The 11,649-nt window shown below is 41.1% G+C and overlaps 1 protein-coding gene across 1 annotated transcript; it reads right to left on the minus strand.

Annotated features, from left to right (window-relative positions):
• Positions 1-383: 383 nt before the first annotated feature.
• Positions 384-11,143, minus strand: LOC118361689 (eukaryotic translation initiation factor 5A-1-like). The gene is made up of 5 exons (XM_035741823.2): positions 10,997-11,143; positions 6,804-6,992; positions 6,412-6,516; positions 1,539-1,670; positions 384-1,438 (listed from the first exon to the last, which is right to left on the minus strand). Exons 1-5 carry the CDS (start codon positions 11,126-11,128, stop codon positions 1,370-1,372), a joined length of 627 nt encoding a protein of 208 aa, XP_035597716.1. The 5' UTR covers positions 11,129-11,143; the 3' UTR covers positions 384-1,369.
• Between the last annotated feature and the right edge of the window lie 506 nt (positions 11,144-11,649).

Raw genomic sequence — 11,649 nt, forward strand, 5'->3', positions numbered from 1 at the left:
CTGCACATTTTACTGGCCTTTGTTCTCAGCACAATGTACCCTTGACATGTCACCTGTCAGATGGATGCATTATCTTGGCAAATGAGAAATGCCCACAATTTTAGAGAAGTAAGCTTTGTGCATATGGAACATTTCTGGGATATTTTATTTCAGCTCATGAAACCAACACTTTACGTTTATATTTTTGCTCAGTGTACTATGCATATACAGAGTAGCATACCATATGGTTCCAGGCAAATTGGAGTGCAGAGTTCCCAACCAAAGCTCAAACCTATCCATTTCTGTATCATACTTTTTTTTTTTATTTTTATTTTTTTTACTTCAGCCAGGCATTGGGATAGTGGAACATTATAGTGAGAAAACAAACCACAACAAAGAAAACGTTCTATTTGTTTTAACTTTATTTTTTGCCATCTCCAGTTAGGTGACAAAGGCCTCGAGTGAACAAAATAAGTTTGCAACTCCACCCCCCCTGCCCTCATACACACCTCACTGCAAACTGCCTTCCAGAACATTCCGGAAGCCCACGCTGCCACACCAACACCTCAGACTATTATGGGATGCCCAGGGCAGCCGGGGCAGGGCCAGGTTGCCGTGGTGACAATAGAGGTAAGCGCACAGGGCCCTCAGCTTCCTAAACAGACAGAGCGGCATTGACAAGAGAAATCACTGAAGTTTGGTTTCATATTTAGCATCTTCTCTAATGTTCTCTTTCTTGTTATCGAAGGTTTATTTAAATGCTAGGGTGGGACTGCCACCATCGTTCGTGGCTTGGGAGAAAAGCATCTGAGTCGTCTGATCTGCCAGAGCAGAGGCCATGCTGGGAAGCAGCAGTAAGGCGGCCAGAGAGGGACAACCCCAACGGAGTTGGACAGTAAAAGGGGCCTCCAGCCCCCTCGTCCCACCAGTCAAAAAGCCCCCCCCCTCCCCCCCAAAAGGCATCAGACCTGTTCTATTCAATCTAAGTAATATAAAAAAATAATCATACAAAAAGCTGGATCCCATCATTATTTTAAACATTCTGGAATGTATGTGGCAGGACCAAAACATCTCGAAGGCAAAAATAAACAGGAATGAGGAAGTCAAAAAAGAAAATCTATATTTTGAAAGTATTTTTCTTTATATAGTAGATTATGTATAACTAAACCTCAGTGATCCGGCAGAATGCCACCCAACAGCGAGCAAGCCGCTGTAACGGTGGGACAGTCCGACAGCGTCGGAGAGAAAACCAAAAAACGAGAAAAAAAGGAATCACAACAGAATGATTGAAGTTGTCTGAAGGCCGTCGCTTTGGTGACAGAATAACCAATAAGAATGCTAGACTGGTTGTGGGTGGAGTTTGTTGCCTGGGCAGCCCAGTCTGGTCTTTCTATTTGCCACCGGTCATCTGCTTAACAGCCACAGCACACTCCTCCCCCATAGCGGCCAGCACAGAGACCTGCAGGCAGAGGAATGGTTAATATTCTTCGTAGGCACCACTCAAAATAAACTGTCAAACGTCACAACACCCCAGCCAACACTGTGCCAGCCACACTCACCAGGATATCTTCACCGGCAGCAAACTTCTGCTCGATCTCCTTGCCCAGGTCTGAATCAGGCACACGCAGGTCCTCCCTCACATCACCATTGTCACCCATGAGGGACATGAACCCATCAGTGATGTTCAACAGCTGAAAACAAACAGGTTACAGTCAGACAAATGCACACTCCAAGTGGTCTTAATGTCAGCCAGGCTGTGCAGATAAGGAACTAAGCAGAAAACTGCACGACAATGTGTGAGATTAGGATGTTAGAGAAAATGTGCATTTGTTATGTTAGCAATCGCACCAGAGGTTTGTGATGTGATCACTCTGGTGTAACAGCCATCTCCAAGGAGATTTCTGTAGCATGAACCATTCACACTCACGCCACGGGTATTGGCACAGTGCTGGGTGATCGTCATGCATTAACACGGGGCAACACTCCAACACCAAATTCACAGTAAAATGTAATCAAAGTGTCAATAAAAATAAAAGGTGACATTGCAAGGGGGAAAATTACTGTGACCCAATCAAGGGCCAGTGCTGACAGCAGAGGCACAAGCTGTGGACACATTGTTCCCAGAAAGAGAAAGCCATTGTGATCAGCACAACAGCATTACTCCCAAGGCAGTTGAATAATGTACCAAGAAACTATGAGGTCACCGAATTGACCAGGCGTAAGCCTAACACATACAAGCGCATTTGATTATGCTTACAGGCCTAAGTCTCCCCCCAGGTAATGTAGCAAAGTACGTAAACACTGAAAACACGTTAATAAACAAAGGGTTGTGGACAGTAACTTCAATGCCTTAACAGCAACTATCAAGTGCATTAAAGCTCAATAAATACAAGCTCCATGTACTAGGATGACATCATGCCTGGGCGATCAAGATTATATGGCCAATCACATTGCGCCACCTCACAGGTGACAGCAGGCCAGACTGGGAGCGTGTAGAGCCAGTCCCACTACTCCACACTGAAAACTGACCAACTACAGGACTTCCCAGGGAGCCTTCTAGGAAAGTATCTAGCCATATGACGGTGGTTGGTTTGACAGCCAATGACTGAAGTGTTGAATGGATTTGCTAGTCTCTTGGAAAAGTAGTGTCCTGATCATAATGCCCAATTCACATTCTGAATTAGTACTGGTTCTAGTATCATGCCAACTATGTGGGAACAAGTGACATGGGGCATTTTCCACCAAATCTGTCCTGGCCACCTCGGTGCACCTTTTGCCATAGCACTACACAGCTGATTAAAAAAATTTGAGCTTGATGAGTTGGTTATTTGAGTCAGCCGTCTTGGGCAAACACGTTTGGGAAACCCTGGCATAGGGGAATGAGCACTGACAGTGAGGTCACACTAGGCAGGAAATTCCACTCCTCTGTTCCACCAGCCACTGTGGCAGGTAGATGTAAAATCTACAAGCCATGCCAATTATTTTATCCATAATAACACCGCAACAGAAGTAGTAATGAAGTATTTAGTTGTTCAGGTCTCTAACGATGACATTTATTGAAAGAGTACTTAAATTCTTGTTGACTGGGGGGCAGTATTGAGTAGCTTGGATGAATAAGGTGCCCAGAGTGAAGTCGACCGATTAATTAGGGCCGATTTGAAGTTTTCATAACAATCGTAAATCTGTATTTTTGGACACCATTCTTTTTTTCTGACACCTTTATTTAATTAGGCAAGTCAGTTAAGAACACATTCTTATTTTCAATGACAGCCTAGGAACAGTGGGTTAACTGCCTTGTTCAGGGGCAGAATGACAGATTTTCACATTGTCAGCTCTGGGATTCAATCTTGCAACCTTACAGTTAACTAGTCCAATGCTCTAACCACCTGCCTCTCATTGCACTCCACGAGGGGCCTGCCTGTTACGCGAATGCAGTAAGACAAGGTAAGTTGCTAGCTAGTATTAAACGCATCTTATAAAAAAATAACCATAATCACTAGTTAACTACACATGGTTGATAATATTACTAGTTTATCCTGCGTTGCATATAATCGATGCGGTGCGTATTCCCGGAAAAGGACTGTCCTTGCTCCAATGTGTACCTAACCATAAACATCAATGCCTTTCTTAAAATCCATTCACAGAAGTATATATTTTTAAACCTGCATATTTGGCTAAAATAAATTGTGTCACTTCTCTTGCGTTCATTGCACGCAGAGTCAGGGTATATGCAACAGTTTGGGCCACCTAATTTGCCGGAATTGTATGTAATTATGACATAACATTGAAGGTTGTGCAATGCAACAGGAATATTTAGACTTTTGGATGCCACCTGTGAGATAAAATACACAACGGTTCTGTATTTCACTGAAAGAATAAATGTCTTGTTTTCGAGATGATAGTTTCCGGACTCGACCATATTAATGACCTAAGACTCGTATTTCTGTGTGTTATGTTATAATTAAGTCTCGGATTTGATAGAGCAGTCTGACCGAGCGATTGTAGGCACCAGCAGGCTCGTAAGCATGCATTCAAACAGCACCTTTTTGCATTTTTGCCAGCAGCTCTTCGTTATGCTTCAACCATTGCACTGTTTATGACTTCAAGCCTATCAACTCCCGAGATTAGGCTGGTGTAACCGATGTGAAATGGCTGACTAGTTAGCAGGGTGGGCACTAATAGCGTTTCAAACATCACTCGCTCTGAGACCTATAGTTATTCCCCCTGCTCTGCATGGGTAACGATGCTTCGAGGATGGCTGTTGTCGATGTGTTCCTGGTTCGAGCCCAGGTAGGGGCGAGGAGACAGACGGAAGCTAAACTGTTACACGGGCAATACTAAAGTGCCTATAAGAATATTCAATAGTCAAAGGTATATGAAATACAAATGGTATAGAGAGAAATAGTCCTATAATAACCACAACCTAAAACTTATTACCTGGGAATATTGAAGACTGATATTAAAAGGAACCACCACCACTTTCCCTTCTCCAACACTTTGTTTTTGCATTAGTTAAACCAAATTGAACATGTTTCATTATTTATTTGAGGCTAAATGGATTTTTATTTATGTATTACATTAAGTTCAAATAAGTGTTCATTCAGTGTTGTTGTATTTGTCATTAAACCCCCCCAAAAAGGCTGATTTATCTGTATTGGCTTTTTTTGGTCCTCCAATAATTAGTATCGGCGTTGAAAAATCATAATCGGTCGACCTCTAGCCCAAAGTAAACTGCCTGCTACTCAGCCATAAAAGCAAGAATATGCATATAATTAGTATATTTGGATAGAAAACACTGACTTTATAAAACTGTTTGAATGATGAGTATAACAGTATAACAAACCCGAGAAAAAAATCCAACCAGGAAGTGGGAAATCTGAAGTTGGTTGTTTTTCCAACTCATTCCCTATTGAAGATAGTGGGATATTGCTCACGTTGGACTTCCTAAGGCTTCAACAGTCTTTAGAACCTTGTTTGATGCTTCTGTGAAGTGGGGCCGAATGAGAGGGGAATGAGGTCTGGTCATGCGAGTTACCTCGCGTTCCATTGCTTTTCTACAGAAAAAGGAATTCTCCAGTTGGAACATTACTGAAGATTTATGATACAAACATCCTAAAAATGTATTCTATAGTTAGTTTGACACGTTTCTACGACCTGTAATGTAACTTTTTGGACTTGTCGTCCGACCTTTCGGCTAGACTTGCACGCGCGTTTGGATTTGCTTACCAAACGCCCTTACAAAAGAAGCTATTTGGACATAAATGATGAACTTTATCGATGGATTCCTGGGAGTGCATTCTGATGAAGATCAACGGTAAGTGAATATTTATCATTTCTGACTAATGTTGACGACACAACATGGCAGATCTCTGACTGTCTCTGAGCGCCGTACTCCGATTATTGCATGGTGTGCTTTTCCCGTAAAGTTCTTGAAATCTGACAACAGGAAGAAGTACATCTACAATTCCACGCATAACACTTGTATCTTTTTTCAATGTTTATTATGAGTATTTCTGTGAATCGATGTGGCTCTGCTAAATCACCACATGTTTTGGAATTACTGAACATAACACGCTAATTTAAAATGAGATTTGATATAAATATGCACTTCATCAAATAAAACATACATTATTGTGTAACATGAAGTCCTATGAGTGTCATCTGATGAAGATCAAAGGTTAGTGATTCATTTTTTCTCTATTTGTGCTTTTTGTGACTCCTCTCTTTGGCTGGAAAAATGGCTGTTTCTCTGTGACCTAACAATCGTTTGTGGTGCGTTCGCTGTAAAGCCGTTCTAAAATCAGACACCGGCTGGATTAATGAGAATTGTGTCTTTAAAATGGTGTAAAATACTTGTATGCTTGAGGAATTTTAATTATGAGATTTGTTGTTTTGAATTTGGCGCCCTGCACTTTCACTGGCAGTTGGCGGGACACTACCGTACCGAAAAACACAAAGAGAGTAAAGGTGATATTTAAAACAAATAAAATGTAGGCGAACAATTCAATTGGAGTGTTATAATAAGAAATTACTGAAAGCTAATTAAAATATTTGTGTTCCATGCTCAAAATAAGCACAATATAACCACCAAATATTTGAGTCACAAGTTAAGACAAATGTTCAGCTGCTCCCTTTTCAGCAAGGGGGCCATTACCATGGTAACGCAGTGTCCATCAGAGTTGAGTACCTCCGCAGACCATTGCAGCCAACCCAAACTAATATTGAACAACCTTTGTACACAATGCAACTAGCCAAGAAACACAAAGACAAAGTTCCACTAATACTCTTTCAGGGCAAGTCAACCAATTTCTACATTTAGGCTTTTAATAAAATGACCAGTCACCAACGTGGCTGGTGAAATAGACATCACAACATTGCCAAAAATCTACCCGCTTTTGGCATGTGTTCATTTCCCACCCTGGTCACACTGACCTGGAACTCATTCCTCTTGATGTGGGGCACATCCATGTTGTGGGTGGAGGGGCACATGTCCTCATACTTCTTGTTGGTGAAGATGTCAATGCCCACCATGTTCACCTAAAAGAGGAAGAGGGATAAACATCAACTTAGAAAACAGAGTTTAACCACACCACTAATAACAGTCAAAACAAGTTAAGTAAAACCTAATTTGATTAATCAAGTTATGCTTGGAAAATTCAAACTAAGTATTTGAGTCAATTACTTCAGACGTGGACAACGAAAGTACACCAGAAGTCTGTTCCCCACAAACTCCCTAATACTGATGCTGCTGGACATTGCCACTATGTAGCAGAGGCATCCCTAGGGCATGTAGTATTTGTATGCGCGTCTAGGCAACCCCCTACCTTGGCGTGTCCGTGCTTTCCGGTCTTGGAGGTGGACATTTCCACAATCTTACATGGGCGTCCCTTTAACACCACGTGACCGTTCTTTCGCAGGGCAGAGCACTGCATAGGAATGGTGGCGGAGGCACCAGACTCTCCAGTGGTGAAGTCAAGTTCGGGATCTGCCATGGTGCGATGGATTAGGGGGTACTGCAGAGGAACACATGTATCGGTTATATTAGGCAATTAAAACAACAGCACTGCCAATTTATTTCCATGCATGAATACTAGGGCTGTCAAAGTCAACGAGTAAAACATTAACGGCATTAAATCTTCAGACGCGGTTAAGCACATCTCCATTTCTTCAATGTACGGACCCTTTAAGCGCACATCCATTATGGAGTGAGGTGGCCAGTCGCATATCATATGTTGCTTCATTACAATGTTAGATCATGATCCCTTACTGTGTTCAGTTTGTCATGTATAGCAGGCCAACTGATATCCATACCATGTCAATGGGAGAACCGGACCAATTTAAATAGCTTTTGGTATGTTTAACGAGATGGTTTGCTTAGAACTGTTTACTAAAACACTGGCTAAATTGAGTTATTATGTTCGCCTTGCTGATGACTTGACTGACAGTAGGTCGAGCGGATGAACAAGGGAGGGGCAAGGCCTCAGTTGCTGTTTGTTAGCTGATATATTCCAGTACAGATGTGGTAGTCAAGCTATAGGAGATGAGTGAAGAAATGTGGAGTTAAGTTAGTCATGAAATCTATTCATGTTGCTCAATGCTCCCAACTCAGTTGCTCGAAAATATTGCTAGTGTATCAATTTAAAGTCACTTGCCGCAGTCAATTTAATTAGAAACATTACAGCCATTACATTTACCTACGGTTTGTTGTAGTTCAGGTCAAAAGAGAAGCAAATGGTCCCAATTCTAGCAGTAGCAGCTTGTGACTAGTTCTTGATAAAAGAACATGATAAGTAGCCCAGACTAGAATTAGACCTGGCTGCCCTGTTATCATCTTGTGAAATGTATAACATCGTTGGGCATGTTTAAAAAGGTGAAATATGTAACTTCATGGGCAACCCGACCAAATTCACAGAAATTAATTAAAGATGTCACTCATTGAAAGCAAGTCTAAGATGCGGTAGATCTGATCAATTTAGTAACACCACTATTTTTATTTTTGGAAAAATAACATTCCCAAAGTAAACCACCTATTTCTCAGGACCAGATGCTAGAATATGCATATAATTGACAGCTTAGGATAAAAACCACTGTAAAGTTTCCAAAACTGCCAAAATATTGTCTGTGAGTATAACAGAACTGATATTGCAGGCGAAAGCCCAAGAAAAATCCATTCAGGAAGCGACTCATGTTTTGAAACCGTTGTGTTCCTATGCACCCCTATTGGCCACTGGAAGGGATATCAACCAAATTCCCCTTTCTACGTAGTTTCGCCTTTATGTTGAAGAATGAGCGTAAACAACTACATTGCGTAAGTGGCCAGCTGAGGGCTCTGTGATTCTTGCGTAAAATACAGAGGTAGTCATTTTTCCTCTCGCTCCTACTGAAAAGCCAATTGTCCCGGTTGATATATTATCAAATAGATATGTGAAAAACACTGAGGATTGATTATAAAAATGTTTGCCATGTTTGTCGATATTATGGATATAAATTGATTTTCCCCCCGGCGTTGTCGTGACCGCTATTTCCGGTGGAGTTCTCAACATAACGTGACAAACAAACGGAGGAATTTTGGGTATAAAAATAATCTTTATGGAACAAAAGGAACATTTGCTGTCTAACTGGGAGTCTCGTCAGTGAAAACATCCGAAGATCAAAGGTAAACAGTTCATTTGATTGCTTTTCTGATTTGTGACCAAGCTTCCTGCTGCTAGCTGGACATAAATGCTATGCTTGGCTATCGATAAACTTACAAACGCTCGTCTTGCTTTGGCTGTAAAGCATCATTTCAAAATCTGAGATGACAGGGTGATTAACAAAAGGCTAAGCTGTGTTTCACTATATTTCACTTGTGATTTCATGAATGTGAATATTTTCTAGTAATATTTTTGACCGTTGTGCTATGGTAATTAGTATAGTTGCTGACAATTTTCCCGGATCCGGGATGGGTAGTTCCAAGAGGTTAAAAAAATACCAACCACCGATATCCAGACTGTAAATTTAGTTTATTCTGCCCATTTGAAATTTTGCAAAAGGATTGACTATTCCACATTTAACACCCAGCGTAGTCCAGGTTAGGGTTCAGCCATCATTTTAAATAAGAATTTGTTCATAATTAACTTGGCAAGTTAAATCATGATCTTGATGCATGTTCTGTCCTCAATAAAATAATGTCCGAATATTTTCAGTGTGTTGGGGTTATAGCCTAGCCAATTCTAAATGCCACTAACAGTTCACAAATAACCTACGTGGAACAGACGGGAGGCATTGATTTCAGAACTGCAGCTAGTTGGAACATTTCCCTACTTCAACCAGTCCATTCTGAATTTGGCAAGGAATGTAGCTTGGTTATCTTATCCATATCTGTAGGCCTAATGGGAGCAGTTGCAACAGAGCGAGTGACATCAAATGCGTTTTGCAGGATGACCAGCCTACATTTTTGTACTTCACACACACATGTGAATAACTGAAAATATTGAAGGCATGCTACTCGGAGTGCCCCGCATTGCGGACTGCTCCATAGACAATGAACGACTTCCGTCAGAACCCAAAGAGTTGACATGAGACGGGGAAATGCTTGTCTTTTTCAGTGTGCATCAAAAACACTAGTCAACGCAATGCAAAAATATATCGGTACAAAATTGTCCATATTGGCCATGCAACCAAAGCTATTCCACGAAACAGTTTCACTAGTCTGGTTAAAGATAGTTGACATCAGTTCCCGTACTCATGTCCATTATAACCAAAATCAAGCCGTGGGTGACAACGTGGGAATAATGGACGTCCCAGCACACGTGGACCTCAGTCAAATTTAACAGGCGACTGCCAACCCATTTCACAAATCAGCCCAAAAGACTGGATCAGGGCCCGACCTGGTCATGTTAACGATAATCCCCACGCCCTGTCCACGTGTCCCAGTTTGGCCTGCGCCTCTGTTCGGGAGGCAGAACGGGAGTTTGCTTCACGTCACGATGAACATGCCGCATTATAGTGCCCCGGTAAATAACGGAGCCCTGGCCCGGGACGCTCGCAGCCGACCGGACAACATTTATTATCATTGTTGGCGAGACAACTTCCTGCGCTAACGTCAGATTGCTAATGTGATTCACACAAGCACCAGTGATACCGTTCAGCCAACTTCACACAAGTTTGGATAGGTTAGCAGAACGAGGCTAACAATAAGCTAGTTAGCTACTGGCCCGGCCTACACGCTGTGTATTTATTGTAACTAGCTTTGAGAATCAACATTGGGAGAGAAAAAACACCGACTACGGATTATAAAAGACAACGTTGACCACCATACCAAATAGTATTGATTAACAAGAGACACATTGGATTATAAATAGAAGCGTTAATGTATTTGCCAGCTAACCAGATGGCTAAATTAGATTGAAAGACGCGATAGTTTGCTAGCTCGCGTTACTAGTATGACGACAATTCCATGCCACAAGCGAGAAGTTAATTGTAAAAACATTCGGGGTAATTTTAAGTCATCACAACTTCCCAGATTTGTTTTACGAACACATTGCATTACCTAACCAATTAGCTAACGTTAGCTAGCTACGTTGCAATTAGCAACCTAATCACAATACTTTGCCTAAACACAAACATTTTCATTCGGAAGTGATAAACACTTATAAAAAAACAGTTGGCATCTTTGTTAAATTGTCTCATGTCAATGTAATGTACATTACAACATTGTTAGTTTTCCTAGGGCAGTCAAAAATTCGGCTAGTTTAGCAGGCTAGGCTAGCAAGACATGACTAGCAACATCCAACAAGCGCGCAGAAGGCCTCATGCCTCTTTTTCCATTAGCGTAAAATCGGTGGATTCAGAAACATGAGACCAACACCCTGTCGCCGAATGCACCTACACTCGTGAAGCAAACTTAAAATTGACCTTTGCTTTCCACTACCAAAACCTAAAAGGAATATGTCCAGTCAAAAATAAACTGACATAAAACTACTAAAAGTTGTCCATTTTCCCCCGTGAACAGAAGCACGCTGCATGCACCACTTACCTTCCAAGAAAAAGAAGAACAGGACTGCGCAAGCGCGACCAATTTAACTGCGGCATACGTAGACAGAGGAACATTTATATGGTTTCCGTTAAAGCGGTAGTCCAAAGATTTTCTTCTGTGTTCTCCCAACATACCCCTATAATAAAACATACTGCTATGGTCCTAATGTAGTGTTCAGCCAATACTGCAACATATATGGTTCCGTAGTGTGGGGTTAATGACAATAAAACAGCAAAGTACCTACAAACTAGGATGATAACTGTTTGCTGAAGACGTTCCTGAGTGGCCTAGTTATACTTAAATAGGCTTGAACACCTATGGCAAAACTTGAGAATGGCTATCAAGCAATGTTATACAACTAACTTGACAGAGCTTGACTAATTTTTTAAATAATATTGTGAAAATATTGTACAATCCAGGTGTGTAAATCTCTTAGAAACCTACCCAGAAAAGCACAGCTGTAATCACTGCCAAAGGGGATTCTAGCATGCATTGACTCAGAGGGTTGAATACTTATCAAATCAAGATATATATTTTTTAATTAAATATATTCATTTATTTTTTAAATTCTTAAATTTAATTATTTTATTTTTATTTTTTACAAATGTTCACATTTTTCATCCACTTTGACATTATAGATTATTTTGTGTAGA

This window comes from Oncorhynchus keta, chromosome 28 (assembly GCF_023373465.1).
Source record: "Oncorhynchus keta strain PuntledgeMale-10-30-2019 chromosome 28, Oket_V2, whole genome shotgun sequence".
NCBI lineage: Eukaryota > Metazoa > Chordata > Actinopteri > Salmoniformes > Salmonidae > Oncorhynchus > Oncorhynchus keta.

Bases quoted from the DNA above. Each gene is read 5' to 3' on its own strand.
- LOC118361689 (XM_035741823.2), bottom strand. From the start codon at position 11,128: ATGTTGGGAGAACACAGAAGAAAATCTTTGGACTACCGCTTTAACGGA. The intron at 1,671-6,411 runs GTCAGTGTGACC...GTTTGTTTTCAG, and splicing joins TCAAGAGGAATGAGTTCCAG to CTGTTGAACATCACTGATGG. The intron at 1,439-1,538 runs GTGAGTGTGGCT...CTCTGCCTGCAG, and splicing joins CTGCCGGTGAAGATATCCTG to GTCTCTGTGCTGGCCGCTAT.